At 42.7% G+C, this 19,899-nt stretch overlaps 1 protein-coding gene across 7 annotated transcripts in view; it reads left to right on the forward strand.

The window, feature by feature from the left end:
* Window positions 1-6,777, forward strand: part of TNC (tenascin C) — a 63,093-nt gene extending 56,316 nt beyond the window's left edge. For 4 of the 7 annotated variants that reach the window (XM_030461310.1, XM_030461312.1, XM_030461311.1 and 1 more), the window contains exons 19-24: window positions 943-1,075; window positions 1,800-1,951; window positions 2,845-2,941; window positions 3,294-3,455; window positions 4,820-4,983; window positions 5,485-6,147. In XM_030461310.1, the coding sequence (XP_030317170.1) occupies window positions 943-1,075; window positions 1,800-1,951; window positions 2,845-2,941; window positions 3,294-3,455; window positions 4,820-4,983; window positions 5,485-5,595 (819 nt within the window). In that variant the 3' untranslated portion in view covers window positions 5,596-6,147. Of the gene's footprint in view, window positions 1-942; window positions 1,076-1,799; window positions 1,952-2,844; window positions 2,942-3,293; window positions 3,456-4,819; window positions 4,984-5,484 lie in introns of all 7 variants that reach the window. The other 3 variants (XM_030461315.1, XM_030461314.1, XM_030461316.1) reach the window with 3 other exon arrangements.
* The last annotated feature ends 13,122 nt before the right edge of the window (window positions 6,778-19,899 follow it).

The following is a 19,899-nucleotide window of genomic DNA, read 5'->3' on the forward strand; positions in this document are numbered from 1 at the left end:
GGAACCAAACTGGAGGGGCTATGCCTCAAAACTGGGCAGTAGAGATGCTCTGAAATGTTCAGCAATGGAAGAGATAATCATGTGCTTCAAATTAAACATAGCAAAATCTAACTACCTGATGCAGTGCTAGATTGAACTCTTAGAACATGCTTTAAGTACTTTCCTGTATTATATTCTGAAACAGAATCTTAATTGCAGCCTGAATTTTGTCAGTTTTCTTTCCACAATACAGATAAAAGCACAACCAACCATTGTCCCTCACTCAAAACCTGTATCACGGAATGAACTCACACAACCCAAGTAATGGGATTCCTCTTCCTAAACTCAGGAGAATCACTCCCTCTGCAAGTGAGGTGTCTAAAGAAGGACAAGGCCCTTCAAAGCACTTCTTGCTCACCAATAATTTTTGTATGATCCTATGTAACTAGATTACACTAAATGCTTAAATATGGATGGGATGAATCCTGGCAAAAATAACAGATATATTTGGTTGCACACCTTGGTACATCAGGAAGATTTCTGGTTTTCAGGCATGTAAATTCCCTAAACAAACTGAAAATTAGCATTCTAAAGCCTTTTGACAACTGGAGTATATTTTCTTCTCCTAAAGGGTGACTCTTGTCAAGTTTTTTATGAGTTTCAGTAGCATCTATATAATGTATATGTTCAAGGTATGTAAATATTTATGCTGACTTGTGTTTAAACCACACAGCTTATACATTATGATGGTAAACATTCACTTCCAGGCAACTTTTCTCAAACTAAAGGCTAACTTGATAAAAGTCTTAGAGGAAAAGAAGTTTTGTATTACATAATTCACGTGATTAAAATTGTAAGAAATAACTACCACAAAAAATAATGTGACAAACTAAAATACGTAACAATTCAAGTTATTACGATTTTCTCACTGAGATTTCCCTTTATTATTTCTCCTCTTCATAGGAAGTCATCCTAAACCCTGACACAACTTCCTACAGCCTGACAGACCTGAGCCCATCTACCCAATACACAATTAAACTCCAGGCACTGAGGGGATCTCTGAAGAGCAAAACAATTCTGACTATTTTCACCACAAGTAAGGACTTTAGAGCATATGCACAGCTGAAATAACATAAGTTACTACATTCAGGACAGAGATGAGCTCTGCAATAAGCAGTCACAGACCACATAGACAATTTTTAATCCAGTTGTCAGTATGCACTTCATTTTTTTGTAGTGCTGGTGCACAAGTTTCCCCTGAGCTGCAGTGACATTCCCCATACTGGCAGGATGAAATTATTTTCTTTATAACAATTCACGTCACCTCTGCGGTCCTCTCTCTGATGAAACATCCTGCCTTTCCCATGTAAAATATCAAAATGAATGTTAGTCTTTAAAATCCAAACTGACACCCTGATTTGCCTCTGTGTTAATGCATAGCAAGCTGTTAAAACACATCAGCCTTTTAGCTGGAACTGAAACAAGCCACACACATACAGGTCAGTTCAGCAGGCTGAGGAGATGGATTTCTGGACAGGTTTTTTTCCTTCTTTTAATAAGATGGGTTTTTGAAAAACTACAAGGCATGTCTGTTCCAGCTCCTGGGACAGTTCTTCAGTATAGACAGATGTGCAAAAGCATATTCAAAAGAAAAATGTACATAATCTGCTGTTTACTGTGAATCTATTTGATTACAAATCCATTCCTGTGCTCTGAGCCTGGCTGTGCCATATTTTTGTGATTCATCTATATTCAACAAGTTCCTTGTATTTGCTGATTTCTTAAAGGTTTCTTTCTTTTGTGTGTGTGTGTGTGAGCAGGTGGTCTTCTCTACCCTTACCCTAAAGACTGCTCCCAGGCTCTTCTGAATGGAGAAACTGCCTCTGGGCTCTACACAGTTTACCTGAATGGAGACAAGGCTCAGCCTCTGCAAGTCTTCTGTGACATGGGAGAGGATGGGGGTGGATGGATTGTGAGTAAGAAGGAAAGGGCCCTCACCACCCTCACACAAAACTCCCTGTGCTAAGAGCAGAGGTAGCAGGTCCCATCCCTGCTCATCTCTAGTATCCTGCATAGTGCTCCATTGTCAGAGTAGGGCTGACCTGTCTATAAATTTGGGGAAGTTTATCTCAAGTAGGACACCCAGGTGCCTACAATGAGGTTCCCCAATGCAGTTGGGGAAGAGAGAAGTGTGTCCAAAAAGCGGGTCACATCCATGGTTTCAACACTTCAGAAAAACACTAATCTGTCTGGCAGTAGGGTGTGCAAAAATTACCATCTTAGATGTGATACTTACCTTTTAAACATCTGATTAGATGAGAAGAGGGTAGAATGGCTCCGTTTGAAAGAGAGTAACAGTGAAGAGGGTTAAAACATGGGCCAGAAAAAGCTACTTGGCATAGTGGCTGGCCAGGCTTCCCTGGCCATTATACACATGGACAAATTCCACTGAGACAGCAAATTATGTCCTCAAATTTGAGCATGTCAGGAGTAACCAGGGCACAGAATGGAAAAGGAACTGGAGAAATGCTTGGCTAGGAGACTAGAGGATTTAACAAGTCTTGAGTCAGAAATACAGAACTGCAAAGGGGCTATTAAAATAGCAGAGATCAGGAACCGAAAGTCTAATGGGGTCACTAAGACTGGGAACCCAGCAGACAAACTAGAAATAAAAAAAAAACACAAAACCCAAGGAGAATCCATCAAACTGGGTACAATTCAGTAATTGCAGTGAGACCGCAGCTTTGGGTGGTAAGGGTAGGGGAACATCAGTGTCAGCCTCTGCATTTGTAAAAGCCAGATGTCTGGTGGCCTTTCTGTCAAAGGCTGCCTGCTGATAACACTTCTTGCACGTGACATTTGCAGGTATTCCTGAGGCGTCAGAATGGAAAGGAAGATTTCTACAAGAACTGGAAGACTTATGTGGCTGGTTTTGGAGATCCTAAGGATGAATTCTGGATAGGTAAGTGGCAAGAATTTGTCCTTTTTTTTTTTTTTTTTTTAAAAAAAAAAAAAGCCCAAAAGACTAGGAGCCACTATGAGCATTCTATTGAGTTGCAAATTAAAGAGAATTATGATCACACAGCACCACTTTGATTCCTTTTCCCAAAGGGCTACCTCCTACTGTGATTTGAAGAGGTCTCAGTCTGTTTTCATCTAGTTGGTTTTGTGCTACCATTGCCCTACTGCTGGAACAGCTCCCTGTCCACACCACTGTTTCCGCCCTGGTCCTTCCAAAGAATCCCTTATTGGATAAGTAACCCAGAGACAAATCAACATGGTGAGACAAATGGAATGTTGATTTCTTCCCTCAGGTCTCGAGAACCTCCACAAAATCACTTCACAGGGCCAGTATGAGCTGCGTGTGGACCTACAGGACAGAGGGGAAAGGGCTTATGCTGTCTATGAGCGGTTCAGTGTTGGAGACGCGAAGAGCAGATACCGTCTGCGAGTGGATGGGTACAGTGGCACAGCAGGTGAGTTGAAATGATTTTTTTTGCCCTTCTGATTTGTAATTTCCTCCCTCGGCTCAAGGTAAGTGTGTGAATGTTGCGGATCATCACAGCAGATGCCTCTTGTGTGGTAGGTGTTTGAAATATGAACATAGCTATAAATGGGATGTTTCTGCTTTTAAATCTCCCACCAGTCATTTAGGTGCTGGATTTTATGGCTTGCTTATGACAGAATATACAACAAGTATATTAAACAAGTATATTAAAGTACAAGTATATTAAAAAAAAGTACAAGTATATTAAAACAAGTGTATTAAAACAAGTAAAACAAGTATATTAAACAGCCACATATTTCATTTGGCCAATGCTTCATTGTCATTATACAGCTAATAACAGCTTGGCACAGCCTCATCTCTTGTTAGTGGAACAAGCAGCAAAGTCCTGCTACAACATGATGTGTAATTTTGATGAACAAATCATCTGCCCTTTGTAATCATACTGGGGCAAACCCCTGAATTCCTTACTAAGTCCTCTTCAGGGCTTCAGAGGACTGAGGCAGAAATCCAGCTCCACAGAATGTTTTAAAAAGAGTTACTTTTCATGCTCTTAGGTGCACGACCCTGCCCTGTGACCATCACATGAACTTTATGAACAGTCAGTAGTGATAAAGACAAAGGATGTGCAGCAGTAGTAGAATTAATGTCTATTTAAGGCAAACTTACTGCTAAAGAGCAGTAGTAGCTGCTACAGAGTACTAGTGGGATTCAATCCTCCAACTTTCTAAGCATTCAGGTCTAAGATTAATACATGGAGCAACACAGATCCTGAAACATGAACATGAGCTCTGCTTCAGACATGCCCTGAAGGCTGCTCCTATGGCAACCTACTGTAAATGGTCACCTAGGCTTTGGGAGAGGGAAGTCAGCAAGAGACAGACATGTCCCTGACTGCCCTGGCTCCCTGTTTCCAGCTAATGAAGATGGGTAGCTGTACTGCATGGACAGCTACGTACGAAACCAACTCCTTTGGTTTTGACTCCCTCTGTGCGGTGGATGGAAGGTTCCTTTGGGCTTGGTTTGTCCAACACTGCCTTCTGTACAGGCCCAAAATCCAGCTTTCAGCATCAGCAAGAAGTGCAGGATCTAAGCTGCATGACAAAACACTTAATAATCTGGGGATTATAGACCACCTGGAAAAAATATTTTTATGTTCCTCCAACAACCAAAATTGTGTACTTCCTTCTGTAGTGAAAGAAGTCAATTTTTACAAACTTTGATAAACATCCAGGCTTTACAGAGGATGCATGGCATAGTACATTTCCTGCAGAATGACCACATAATTTAAACTAAACAAAGTACTGACTTTGCTCTTTTGTCTCCTCCTTCCAGGTGACTCCATGACATACCATAATGGAAGGTCCTTCTCCACCTTTGACAAGGACAATGATTCTGCCATCACCAACTGTGCTTTGTCATACAAGGGTGCATTCTGGTACAAGAACTGTCACCGAGTCAACTTGATGGGCAGATATGGTGACAACAGCCACAGTCAGGTGAGCTTGGTGTTTGAAGGCTTCCATAATGTATTAGAAAAATGGGAATTGCATTATGGATCAGGTGGTTCAGCAAGCCAGACATCAGAGGACCAGTTCAAGCCCACTCTCCATACTAAAGGATCATAGGGAAAGATATGGGTAGTTGCTCACAAAACAAGAATTTCATGGCTGCTGGTGCAATATTGACTCTTTTGTGTGATTTTTCAAGGGAAGGTTCCAAGTATGCAGGGAGAAATTTTAGTTTTCAACATGTGAAACAAAATGTTCTTCCCGCCATGAACACCAGACAAAGAATTGACAGCTCTGGGGGGGGACAACATGTGGGTTTGTCTGTGCAGGTTGTGCATGCTAGTGGCCAGAGCCCTGCACTTCCCAAAGCCTCTATACTTTGTTGTACCCAAGTTAGAAAGCAGCTTTCAAGCTGAAATAAGAGCAGTAAAGGTTGACAACAGGACAAGTACCTGTGTGACCTCCCACAACTCATCTTTGTCTTTGCAGGGTGTTAACTGGTTCCACTGGAAGGGCCACGAATATTCCATCCAGTTTGCAGAGATGAAGATGAGACCCTCCAGCTTCCGAAATCTGGAAGGAAGACGAAAGAGAGCATAAAGCCCCAGAGGTGGTGAAGAGGGGCCTGGGGGCAGGGTGATTGGGGAGTTTTGTAGAATGGGGGTGTGGGGAGATCCTCTGGCATCACTGGGTTGTGAGGAGCTGATATGTACCAAAGCATCAGTGACCCTTGGCCCTACAGAGGTTTCTGCAGCAGTCCAAACAGCAAAGCCTTATTGTCCCAGTGCTTTCAGCTGCCCAGCACTTGTGTCCTCCACACCAAAGACAACGATCTCAAGGGTAGTATGTTTTTTTCTTATTTTTTTTTCTCAGAAAGCCTCTGGGATTAAATTCTTCCACAGTCTATCTCTTGGGTGGCCCAGGGCAGGGGGAGGGAGAACAGTTTTGTACATTGGTAGTTTGTTTTAGAACCAGCCATAATTTACACCCAGAAATGTGTATGATTAATTATCATTATTATTATTATTAGTTATAATTCAAAGTCTTTGGTCATTGGAAAGCCTTTTTATATATATATATATCAAGTACCACAGAGAAGTAGGGGATGGGTAGGAAAAAATAGTATGTTTTAAACTTAAGCATAAGATTAATATTATTAATATAATGACAAAGTGATAATAATAATAATAATAATAATGATAATAAGCTAAGTTTTTGTCATTTTTAAGAGAACCATGCTTTCAGAAACACAGCAGGACAGTGTCTGATTGTAATTTTTTATATATATATATAAATAAAAGCACAATTACTTTTAAATAAAGTTCTACCTTTTTTTTTTCATACATGTTGAGTTTGTGCATGTCCAGGATATATTTACTTAAATGGGGAAGTCAAAGAGAGGCTGAGAATGATTACACTGCTGAGTCCCTAATGAAAACTGTTCCTTTTGTCAGTAATTGGTTGTAAGTATTGTTCCAGGTTTGTCACAGTGAAACACCCAATTTGGTTACTATTAGAGCAAATTTCCTTTTTTTTTTTTTAATCATGCCCAAAAGCTTCTTACATGTTTTTCTAAGTGTTACTGACCAATGCTTGCTCCACCTAGGTGAAAATGGATAGCAAAAAAATACAAAGGAAAGGCAGAGTTGTTTTTTTAGGCACTATTGGCAAGTTTGAACACTTGTGTAAATAAAGGGCTCTCTTTTTTTTATATGAATGAAACCTATGTGTAGTTCCTCTGTATCATATTCTTCATCTGAAGACAATAAAAGATCTTTTGTTTTAATCCAGTCTCTCTGCCCTACTTCAAGGTTGAACTTTCCAAACAGCAAGTGTTTCTCCTTCCTCCTTGGTGATCCCTGGCTGGCAAAGAAGTTGCTTTCAGTGAGAGTGAATAGCACCAGCTCTGGGAAATGATTTACTGTGAAGTGCTAGCTATTGGGTAAGGTCAGATTAATGTTGATTTGACACAGAAATGTAAGTCCGTGGGAAATACCAGCAAAAAGCAAACTTCAAAATCAGGAGGGAGAAAAGGAACAAGGGAGAGGATCACTTCCCTTCATCCTTAGGTCCCATATTCCTATTTTTTTAGCAAGTATTTATATTTTTTTAATATTGTTATTATTTCTGTTTGAAATATTTTGATTAATGCACTTTTGCAATTGAGCTGATCATTAGCCTTTGGGAAATGTCATGTCCCAGGGGCATTTCCTTCACAGTTTTGACTGCAACTTTGGCAGCATTCCAGATAGAATCATAGAATCATAGAAATGGCTGGGTTGGAAGGGACCTCAGGGATCATCGAGTCCAACCCTTGAACCACCGTTGCGGTTGCTAGACTATGGCACTGAGTGTCACATCCAGTCTCTTTTTAAATATCTCCAGGGATGGAGAATCCACTACTTCCCTGGGCAGCCCATTCCAATGTTTGATCACTCTCTCCGTAAAGAAATTCTTTCTAATATCTAACCTAAACTTCCCCTGGCACAACTTAAGACCCTGCCCTCTTGTCTTGTTGAAAGTTGTCTGGCAAAAGAGACCAACCCCCACCTGGCTACAACCTCCTTTCAGGGAGTTGTAGAGAGCGATGAGGTCTCCCCTGAGCTGCCTCTTCTTTAGGCTGAACAGCCCCAGCTCCCTCAGCCTCTCCTCATAGGGTCTGAGCTTGAGTCCCTTCACCAGCCTGGTTGCCCTCCTTTGGATCAGCTCCAGGACCTCGATATCCTTCCTGAACTGAGGGGCCCAGAACTGGACACAGGACTCAAGGTGTGGCCTCACCAGCACTGAGTACAAGGGCAGAATCACTTCCTTGGACTTGCTGGCCACGCTGTTCCTGATACAGGCCAGGATGCCATTGGCCTTCTTGGCCACCTGGGCACACTGCTGGCTCATGTTCAGCTTCCTGTCAATCCAGACTCCCAGGTCCCTTTCTGCCTGGCTGCTATCTAGCCACTCTGTCCCCAGCCTGTAGCACTGGCTACAGATAGTAGAGCCTGGCGAGGAACCCCTATTCTAGACGGTGCACGGGGACCAGCTTTGCTGTGAGAGAGCCCCAGGACAGCAGGAACTACTGTACGAAGGTTCTGCAGACAGGAGAGTGAAAGTCTGTGTACCGTGCTTGATTAACAGGCACTCTCAGCAACTACATTTCAAAAATGTCCCATTTCTGAAGGTGTTTCTAATCCATCGCCCAAGAAACATCTCGCAGAGTGAGCAGCTACTCATCACTCAGCAGGTTTTAGGACCAGACTTCAGTGGTGCAGAGGATTTCCCGGCTGGGAATAGGCAGTGCTTGGCTGGGAAAGGGGGGGAAGTTCCTACTCAGTAAAACATTGGAGACCTTCTGTACATCAAGCTCCTATGGCACTCAAGCCTGGCTGCCAGCAGATGGCACCCGGAGTCCGTATGTCTGTCCCTATCTGCCCCGTGCTGCAGCTCTTGGCAGTCCCATAGGTATCCAGCTTCTCTTCTCTGGTGCCATCCAGGACTCTCAGCTCCCAGGCTGTTGTTGGTGTCTCAGTGCTCTTTGTTAGCAAAACCAATGGCACGTAGGAAAGCGTTGCCTTGAGGCCACTCAGAAGCAACTCTGCAAGGACACTGGTGAAAACAAGTTTAGTTTTGATTTGCAAGAACAAAGTCACAGCAGAAGCACTCATCAACGAGAAAATTCTATTTATTTTCCTCATTAATATTGTTTAAATTTATTTCTTTCTTTCCCTCTCCCATAACTAAAGTTTAACTAGTGAAGCTGTTTGTTTTGCGCAGGGAACACAAGTCTCCTTCGACATTCCTGTTCACTGTCAAGGGGCTGAGCTGCAGCAATAGAGTAAATTAATTCTCCGTAATTAATAGCCATGCTTTGGTGTTTGCCAGAGCAAATGAGTGGCAGTGCAAAAGAAATCAAATCCAGTAATGAAGAAATATGTTCCACTCTCAAGATGCTTTTCAAGTTATTAGGAAATGGCACTAACTCGGTATGACTGGAGACTTGAAAGCTCTTACAGTCAGTTTTCAGATATTCAGAGGGAGAACTGACATTTATGAAATTATTCCCCATTTCTAGTAACATCCCAAAGCTGACTCTATCTGGCTGTGATGTCATTTAGCTTGGCAGATCCATACAGGGCTGTTGGAGATGCACTCTGATTCCTAGCTTGCTCCAGAAGTGATGCAAACAGACTGCACACAAGAAAGATATTTTGTGTAATTACCCACTGACAGATTCCCTGCTTGATATTCTACGTGGTTACTGCTGCAAGAGAGAAAATGGCAAATTCTTGGAGTAGCACTTGCCAAAACACCCTTCAGAGCTGACACAAGCCTGATTTAGTACCAAGCAGCTCTGCCATGGGTTGTCATAAAGGATCTTCTCCTTCTGGGTTTTTTCTCTCTACTTTCCTGATTGTAACTTGTGAGAATACCTTAATAGCTATTAATACACCCTTAGTTTTGAAATCTATTTATAAACCTGTCACCAGTGCACCAATTTGCTGTCTGCTTGGTTTGTCAAAAAACATAAGCCATCATTGTGCTGGTGTATTTAGGTAGCAAGACCCAGGGTCTCAAAGGCACCAAAGGAGATATTTAGGGAATTGAATGGGATTTATGGAGTTAGAACTCTAACTATAAGGGGTGGTTTTTGAAACAGGTAGATGGCAAAGCACCTTTTCCAGTGCTGCTGCACCTGCTCCTGACCTTCAGTCAGGGAGCATTCCCAGCCCTTCAGAGCTCTTCATTCATTCTGAAGTCTTAGAAAAATCCCAGACCTGGATTTGTTACTGAAGTTTGGGTGATGCAAGTGCCTTAAGCCAGGCAGGCAAAAAGCAGCTGGATAGGTAATTTCGGGGGACTGAGGCTTAAGTTGGTAGCAGCTTCCAGCTTATGAAATTCTCTGACTTTCTGTGGGATTCAGATTTCTAAGTGATGCATTTTTCCCAAATCCAGGCTTGAGTGTGCAGCACACCAGAGTGATGTCAGATGTGGCAGATACTTTAAATTCCCCCATCTGCCAAAACTAGAGTAAAACCTTGCTGTAGGTTCAGTTTGACACCAGGAGAGCACCCTCCTCTGCTGCACCATTTCTGGGTGCAGCTCCCTTTCCTCTCCTCCTTTTGTTTATTAATCAAAGGAATTAGTCACCTCTTGCTGAGCTAAATGCACCCACAAAACCAAGGCATCAGTGCAGAAACTATTGCAGTCATCTGTAGCAGGAGACACCTTCTATTTCTCACCTTTTCTGTACAAGGATGTCACTTTGCTCAAAATTACGTTTGATTTGCTGTAAGAGGAGCTAGGCGTACACTCCTGCATATGGTGTTACATATATAGGATCTTGATAGAGATCTGGCACAATGATATAATGTATCTTATCAGAAGTGGAGGATAAAAAAAACCTGTATAAAGTTAAAAAAAAAAAGAAGATGACGTGACCCCGTCAGCAGCTTTAGAGATCCTGCTAAGGATATTCCCTTTTGAGGATTGCCTTATCATTTTCTTTGAAAAAAAGTATGTTCAGAAACCTTCCTGATTCCAATCTTCTGTTCATGTGCCTTTTCATCGGTATTCCCCCTGCAGCTTCACCAGGTAAAGAAATCTCAGCCTGTAGCTGTGCAATAGCAGCTTTGTGTAGGTACAACATCGTTTGTCTTGATAAGGTGTTGTTTGTATCCAAAAGACTGCAAGCAAGTATCATCAAAAGCTGTGCATATGATCTTTGTTCTTGGAAGGCTGACAGCCTCGCTATAAAAAAACCAAATCTTAATCAGACCTTTAAACCAGAAGAATAACATGATCACTCTGCAGTGAAGAAGCAGCTGAGTTAGGTAAGGAAGAAAGACTGTTCTCAGAAAAAAAAAAAAAAAAAAAAAAAAAGAAAAAGATGATGTAAGGAATGTAAGGACAGCTCTGGCTGCTCTGGCTTTCTAGGTCATCCTCAGCTGCTCACAATCTGCTTCTGGCTTAAGGCCAAGAAATTTAGGAGCAGTGACACAACCCTGATGATTGTACAGTGAAGAGGCTTTCTCTTCGCTACCAGCCTTGGTGAGGAATTTCTACCAGGCTGAGAATGAGTGTCCATCCAGACTTGTATCAGTCATGTTCCCTCTGCAAAATGAATCAGTTGTCTTTCACTTTGCAGTGGAAATGACAAACCGAGTAGAGGATGGAGCAGGAAAATGCAACCACAACTAAACATTTCAACACTTCTGTAATTTACAGGTTTTCTTGGGGTAGTAGGAGTTGGAAAAAAATCTAGAGCAAGTCATTACATTATAGTTGAACAATGAAGCTGTTGTTCTACCCAAGCTCAGTCTCTGTCTTTCATCCCTTGTACTCCCACATTGAGGCACATACACCCTGAAAAAACACTTCAGTTTTAGTCACTTCTAAAGTGTGAGGAACTCATGGTCTCAGTGAGGTTCTATCTGAAGAGTTAACACTCGTGACCTTTTAGGTGACATTGAAGGATTTTTTTAGGGTAAAAATCCCTCTTCAGGACCTCAGAAACTGGGCAAAGCTTTTCAAAGGGGTCTTGCAACATAAGAGTTCAAAGTCCTATTCCTTATTGCTGATGTTTTACTTCTCCAACTTGGCTACTCAGAAGTGAAGAGGAGCAGAGGGGACAGTTTCCAAATGGCAGCTCTAGCTGTGCTGTACAGACAGGACTTCGCAAGCTGCCTCTCCCTGCCAGTGCACCTCATCACAGCTCCTAAGAACTAGCCTTTCAGTCTCTGGATACAGACAGGAGGCTCCAAAGCCCACACTGTGTGTGCAGAATGATCCCTGATCACCACCTGTTAATGGGTAGAAGGGTTGCTCTGTTGTTTGTAGCTTTTTTTGTGTGTACAACATGCAATGTAACTAAGCTGTTGTTACTCACAAATTCAGTGCTACTTGTGCTTGGATTGCTGCAGGGGAAATTCAACGCTTTTGCCTATCATGCACAGGCAAAACCACTTGAAAGTTGTCTCATTGCAACGGAGTAGCTCTGCCTGAAACCACTGAAGAGCCATGGGTAGAGATGAAGTCAAAGGGCCCCGATGATTTTACTCCCTCACTTCTTTGTCAGGTACTTTCCTCAGTGGAAATCATTCAGCTTCCTGTGTTTTTACTGTAAATTCTATGCTGCAAAGAGGAAAGAGAGCAAGACAGCTCAGGAGGGAAAAAATAGACCAAGACAACATGTGGCTGTTTCCAGTCCAGATAATCCCTTTCACTACCACTTTTGTGGCTCCCTTTGCCTAAGGCATTCTCCTCTTCTTAGTTGTGCAGAAAGGGTTAAAACCAACGGCTAACCTGAAATGTTGTCCACTGTCTAAACTAAAACTACTTTCAGGACTGAAAGTGCTTACTTCCTCCCTCCTTACTTTTACTTTACTTAGTGCCTTGTTCTCCTGCTTCTGTAAGTGGCAGAGAAAGAGAAGAAATAATGTGAAACAGACTGTTTCTCGTCCAAGCAGAAGAAAAAGAAGACTGTACCCTGAACCATGTGACTTTTCCCTGGGGAAAAAAAAAAGTAAAAAGCTTAAATGCCCAAGATGACAATTTTTACGTTTTAAATACAAGCTCTGTTTATCCTCTACCTTGCATTAGCCAGAACATCTGGAAAAGCCACACCTCACATCAGTCAAATTAATTGCAGGTGCTTTTTTTGAAGAAGTTCATCAGACCAACGGCACAGGCAGCAGCTCTGTGTTGTGGCAGTGTCCTGTCAGCTCAAAGGGGTCTCCACTGAAGCCCTCTGTGTGAATATATTCCAGCCACAGCCATACCCAGATGCATGGAGACATTGGGGGTGGGAGGAGTGTATGTTATAGGGAAGAATATCTTGAGTTTCTACTTGTGATTACTCCTGACCAGTCTGATCTTTACTTTCCAAGATTCTTTCCAAGCACTTTCTCAGCACCAGCCACTTCTTTAAACTCTTCTCACTGAATGGGTTTAATGTCTGTCAGCTACTAAAATTTCATTTGATCTGCGCAAAAACCTCAGTTCTAAGACCTGCTTCAACCCAAACCATCTCCCCAGTCCCAAACACAGGGTCATCTCGTTTGGGTTATGGAGCTGAAAAGCAACTCTTTAATGTGGTGCTGTTTCCACACCACAGCACTAGAGTCTCTCAGCTGCAAAGGGAGACAGGATTGCTCTGCTTTTGGAGTGCAACACTCATGCGTACCAGTGTGGCTGTAAGGGAGTGTGTGAATGTGCTGCAAGTGCCTTTAGCTGCACTGTCTCACCACTGCCATCATGCCATCAGACATAGAAAGAATTCAGGCACGAAACTCCCCTGTTAAAATCCCATGTACTGGAGGATGTAACAAATCACTTCAGATGACACACCCCTGGTTCCTTCTGCCCCAGCCAGCAGTGAAGTGCTGCAGGGTGCAGTCTCTCACCCTTGTTTTCTTTCCTGCTTGTCTTGCACAGGCCAGTGTGCACTGCTGGGGGTTTGTCAAGTCCCTTGGGCCATGGCTCACTCAGGATTTAAGCACCTTTTTGGGCTGGCTTCATGTCCTGCACCCTGTCAGCAGTTTTTCTGGCAGTGCAAATGATGCTCTGAGTGCTGAGGAAGCACTACTGGGAAGTGCCTTGAATCAGCTGCAGTGCAGCAGGTGATACAGGGATAGCTGTGTGCATATATGTCTGTACCTATGCATGTGTGGAAACTACTCATGGCTCTAGAGACATTTACCCACAAATATCCATCTGTACTAAGGTGTATTCCTTGTGCACTAGTGAGAGGGAGAGTGTGTGTGTACATATATGTGTGTACTATATCTATATCATCTATATCTATATCTGTATCTATCTGTATTTGTGTCAGCATATCTGTATTTATATCTATATCTATATCTTCTACATTTATATATATATCTACACCTACATCTACATCTATATCATCAATCTCTGCCAATTCTATGATTCTATGATTCTATGATCATTGCAAGGCTGGGATGTGTTGAGCTGAGCATCACTGGTACAGAGACCTCACAGTGCTACCAGCTCAGCATAAACTCCAGTGTTTCTTCTTGAAGCTTAAAAGGGAGCAGAAACCACTGAGGTTTCAGGTGGAACAAGGGTCTCAGTGCCTGGTAAGCTGACAGCAACTGCCTGTGGCTGCTGGGTCCCACCAGCCCCACACTACCTGCAAGCAGAAATCACCAATACTCCAGAACGTTTTGATGGGTACCACATTCCACTCCTCTGTTAGTGTGTGATGGAAGAAAGTTTATCTTTCTTCTTGTAGTGTGTTCATCAGTAGGAGTCTCTGATTCCTGTATCAGTCAGTTCATTCACTTATCTATATGCTTCAGAGTACGTTACAGAAAAAGAAAAGGAAGGAAGAACACAACAGGTGTTTATCCCAGGTCAGAGCTTTCTTCATGTGCCTAAAGCCTTAGCAGGTGGGGAATGCCATCAAAGTAAAGGAAAAAGTAATCATGCACTTCTAGCTTTGTTTAATGCTCCTGGTTGAAAAGCTCTGCCTCTCTCAGGGAAGGATTTTAACTATCTGTTCTTTTAGAGCTTCTCTCCTTGCTACAGTCCAGCAATTCTCATTGAAGTTCCCATCTCAATAAAGCACTGATCTGGGAGGTTTTGCAGCACACTGCATTCAGCAGAAGTCTGCTTTCTTTAACTTAGTTGAACAAAGAATAAGCATCACCTGATCGCATCACCTGTGTGGGTACCCAGGGAACTTTACAGTGCAGCAGAAATAGAGACATATGGACCCTCTGAGACAAGAAACCAATTTTTCTTTTAAATGTGAGACAGCAAAAATAAAGTTATCCCCTTGGCTCTGGCACAAAGGCAACAAAACCAAAGGCAGCTGCCACCCATGGGCTGTCTGGATTTTAGAAGGTAAAAAGAAAGCAAAACCTCAGCCTGCTCAGCTGCCTGAGCAGTTAGTGCCCAAACAAAAAATTAATAACTTGTGTGTACACTTCTTTAGACCATGGAGCTCATGAAGAAACAATAGAGAGGATACACATGGCTGACGAGGGACTTTCATTCCAACTGCAAAGCCAACACAGCAACATAAAAAACAAGAGTTTAAGATTTCTGTAGCAAATAGCTGTGAGCTTTGCATGCATTACTGTCCAAAGAAACATCAGCTGCTTTATTTTTCAGTTGAAGGCTGCACAATTAGCTGCAAAACCAGAGCCTGCTGCTAAGACTCTGCTCCTTCCCAGATGGTCAGCTTTCCAAAGTGCTGAAGACACAGCAGATTTTGGGGCTGCTGAGCACTTGGCATTTCTGGAGTTAAGAGCACATTGCTAAGTGGACATCTAGAGATTTCAAACCTACACTGAGAGGCTTAGTTTATGTCAGTTTAGTCCTGATGTGCATGTGCATACAGGCCAGGAAGCAGATTAAGTGTTTATATAAAGAGAATATATGATAATAGTATGTGGTGTTCCTCATGGCAAATCACTTGTTTCAGACAAGTGGATGTATAATAACAGTTATTAAATATTTTATTGGTGATTGGCATATGGAAATATGTGGGGGTATGTAGATTTAATATAGATATGTATATACATATCACAGAAAGATATCTCCTGTAAACAGCATGGCAAGAAGTGTACCATCAACACAACTGTATTATGTGTGATCCTTCAGAGTTAACATCAGTGTCTAAAAGCAAGAATATTCTGGGGAGATTTATGTTTCAGTTAAAATATTTCATAGAAAGCTTCAGTTAGTTTTGCGACTGTGACTGGCTAGAACCTCCTAGAACCTCCAGTGGGGAAGATGCTGCTTCTCTTGGGCCCTGTTAGGTGATCATCTAACACCCTGCCTGGCACTCAGCCCAGCTGCTCTCTTCTTGGTGTGGGACCTTCAGCAAACGAAGGCATCACATCCTGAGCACACCATCCCATAGTACAATCAGGGCATCTGCCTTCAGATGTTTTTCCACTGACAAACCAACCGAACGCCCAGACTTGGAGTGTCACTGCCACATTTCTTTGCAAAACAACCTCTGCTTCCTGAGAAGACAATCAGTGGTCAAACACACTGGACAGGCCAGATGAGCACAGTGTTCACAGAGTCTGCAGCGATGGCACAGAATGGAGCTGCCATTTGTGGTCATCACAGCTCACCCCAGCAGAAACCAAGAGAGAAGCTGGCAGACATTGACATCTGCAACAGGCAAAGTGAGAAAATAATAAAGGGAGACAGGCTGTCAAAGAGGATTTTTTAAGAACTACTACTCATGTTAATCCTCTGACCTAGTTTTTGAAAGGCCTATATAAGGAAGAATATTCTTCACTGAGCAAGCAGCTAATAAGCAGTTGAAGCATTTAAGAGTTTGGAGTGCATCCGTTCTGAGATTCAGTTATCTCTTCCTGGAAAAAAAAAAAAAAAAAAAAAAAAAGCACAGAAAACAAACACTCTGCAACTGAAATCCATCCCCTCTCATCTATCATAGAACAGAAGTTCTGCACCTTAATAATGTTGTGAGCAGGCACCATAGCGCCAAAGCCATTGCTGTGTTTGCACACTTGTGGGTAAGCTGCCAGATGGACTTCACTAGAAAGGAAAAATCCTCCTCACAAAATACCACAGCTTATTTTAATGGAGTTACTGCAAACATACATCCTTCTGAACCACAGGAAGGTATGAGCAGTCACTAGTGCAGTCTTGGCACCATATTTTTAAATTTCCCTTGTGCACTCTTTCCTATTTTATGGTTTAAAGATATTGATAGTCTCAAGCCTATAACTTGTGTAGATAGGACCAAGATGGGCAGAAAGGCTTCTCACTTTGTCCAGCATAACCATTCTATGGAAGTCACCCGTGACTTTGGGAGCCTTCATTCCTACTTGGACATTGTGAGATGTTTCAAGGGTTCTTTCTTCAGCCAAGCTCAGCTGCAGACTTTCCTTTTGACTTCCAGTGGGGCTGAAGGTACTCAGCAAATTAGAATGAAGACTCTTAGATTGGACTTTAAAAAGCAGAGAACCAGAACTACTGTTCAAATCTGATCATTTTTGGTCAGTTTTCACATCTGGCATCTCTTAATTTCACTGTTTACATTGGTTCTATCTGAGTGGACAGCATTAAATGGTACTGGTGTTACTTATAATTTACTAAGTTAAAGGCTAGACAGTCCTTGTAGAAGCAATGAGATTTTTTTTTTCATTCATGTAATTGTTCTTACAAGAGATGCTTTTTATGCTCTAACATCATAATGTTTCAGTGTTCCTTACCTATCTACAAGAAAAAGGTGTACCAGAAGTCACACAGAAGTGACTTCTGTTCTGAGATCTCCTCAGAATACAGGTACAGAAATATCAACCTGAAACGTTCTGCTCCTCAGCATGAGGATGTTTTCAAAGCCATTGGGAGAAAGTGAAAACCCATTGTGCGGTGCTGTGGTTGGGTAAAGAGAGATGGTTTGGTTCAGAAATCATCACATAATATTGATTCTGCATCTTTCTTGTTTTCTTCTTAGGTGAACACTTACAGAAAGCAGTTTTCCTTATGTCTTTGCGTGTATAATTGCAAAAAGAATGTATCCAAATATAAGTATTCTCCAGGGACATGTGGGCAGGGGGGATGGTGCAAAATAAGAGCTACTTACTGCCCTCCAGTACTTTGAATGTTTTCATAATCTTTCTTCTTATATTATTGATTTTCTTCTCATAGAAAAATTGTTGCAAGGGGTTACTCAGAAGAGACAACAAACCCATAACAGCTCTCTTTGCTCCTAGGGATTTCCATGGTATCTGTGTCAACATCCCAGCACAGGGGCAGGCAATTGCTCAGTTCAGCAAAGCCCTGCAGAGTCAAAAGTATCATCACCTCCCTCCTCCCTCAGCTGCCACCCCAAGGGGCAATGGGCACAAGTTGCTCCTTGGGAGATTCTGTTTGAAAAAAGGAGGAAAATTTTTGCCCATGAGGACAGTCAGACAATGGAATGGTCTCCAAGGGGAAGTGGTAGATTCCTCCACTCCAGAAAGTTTCAAGTCTCAGCTCAACAGGGTGCTGAGACACTTCCTATAAACAGACATATTAGAGGGGTTGGGACAGGTGATCCTTGAGGTCCCTTCCAACCAAACATTTGATGATTCTATGTGAACATCTGCCCCTGTCCTGTCCTCTCTCCTCCTTGAGCACAGGGGTTGGGATGAGCTCAGCATGTAGATAGAGACTGCCTGGCTCCTTCCTGCTATAAGTTTCCACTGAATGTCCCTTGTGAAAGAGGAAAAAAAAGGGGGGGGGAAAGAAAGAAGTCTGAAGCTTTTATTACTGTTTTTCCTTCAAAAACAGTAATAGTGAGCCCAAGGGAATGTATGACACAACCATCTCCCTCCTCCTGTTCCTTCTGCATCATCTTGTACAGCACATGCAGCCTTGTGGGAGGACCTCTGAGAGGAATTGGACACAGGTGCTAGTAAAACCGACCACATTTTTCTTGTAGCTCCATAACCTCATTGATGGGTCAAACCCCCTCACTGCAGCTTCAAGTAATTTCATAGGGGGTTTGCTGTCAGGGATCAGCAGCTGAGCCATACTGCCCGTTTTTGCCCCTCTATAACCTCCCACAACACCTGCCTGTTTATTAGGGCTTTAAAACCCTTTAGGCATTCTTGTGGGTTTCTGTAAAACTGCAAAACAAGAACAGTCCCCCGATTCTCAGGAAACCATACAAAACCACACCAGAAATCTGTCAGCAACTCTGAAATGTGTTCTCACTGTGCCTGCCTGAAGAGGGATGGGGAATGTATGCAGATCAGAATTAAAACTGACCTGGCATTAGCTGAAATGAAAACAAACCTAAAAAAAGTCTGCCTCAGCATTTTCAACAAGTAAATATTGTTGTCTTCTTTTAACTATTCATAATTTTGACCATCTTGAGATTTCCTGCTCTTAGATGAGCCCAAGGCAAAGCTGAGATGCTTAGTGTCTCCCCACGGGGCACAGGGGTCATGTCCTGGGAAGGGCTGCATGCCCCTGGGTCTTTCTGCAGGATGGGGTGTATGAGAGCACAGTGAAGTTGCTCCCAGAATCCTACAGCAGCACCTTCCCATTCCACCATGCTCAATTTTAACACCTTTTGCTCCCAGCACCTTTTGCTACCACCTCTCACTTGCTGAGACTCTCCACCACGGCTGGAGCCCACCTGGGCAGGCAGAGCAAGTCTGCTCCTGCTAGTCCTCCCTTTCCATCTCCTCAAAGCCAAACTTGTTCCCTGTGGGACCATCCTGCATGCATCACCACTGAAGGGCTTTGCTGCCCACTCCTGGGGATGCTCCAGGCAAGCAAGGGCAATTCATGTACTTCAGGCTGGAAGATAAAGCCTTGAAGACCAGATAACCAGTGCTCTGCTCTGTGTTTTTGCTTCCCATCAGAGTTTGTATTGACTGTTCAGACTGCAAATTCACAAGCCTGCCTTGTAATACACTTCCACAGTCACCAACACCCTATGTTTCCATTGCTGGCTATTACCACAACAGCAGTAAGGCTTTGTCAAGGTTAAAAGATTTCTAGATGCCCCAATGCTTATTGATGCTTTTCTCTCTCATTGCTAATTTTCAGACTTTGAGGTCTTGCTATTTCTGCCTAAGTTGGCTTTTTGGTAAGAAAATAGCTACAGACATATAGATAATATCATATGGCAACACCAATAACAGCAGAGAGAAGTGGTTCAGTTGTGCTGTCCCTCCCTCACCATAGAGGAACGAATGACCTATATTTGGCTTGTGGCTCTCCCATCCTGGCACATCACAGTGCCGGCAAAGGAAGCAAAGGCAATAACATGAGGCAATATGCTTTTTCTATTTATAAACACACACACAAAAAAGATGATTCCCAGTAATAAAAGAGACAGATGTTTATCTGCTCTGGCAGAAATGTTGAGTCAAGTTGTTGAAGTTCCAAACATGAAGTTTCCTTTGC

The sequence above is a fragment of the Calypte anna genome, chromosome 17 (assembly GCF_003957555.1).
Source record: "Calypte anna isolate BGI_N300 chromosome 17, bCalAnn1_v1.p, whole genome shotgun sequence".
Taxonomy (NCBI): Eukaryota; Metazoa; Chordata; class Aves; order Apodiformes; family Trochilidae; genus Calypte; species Calypte anna.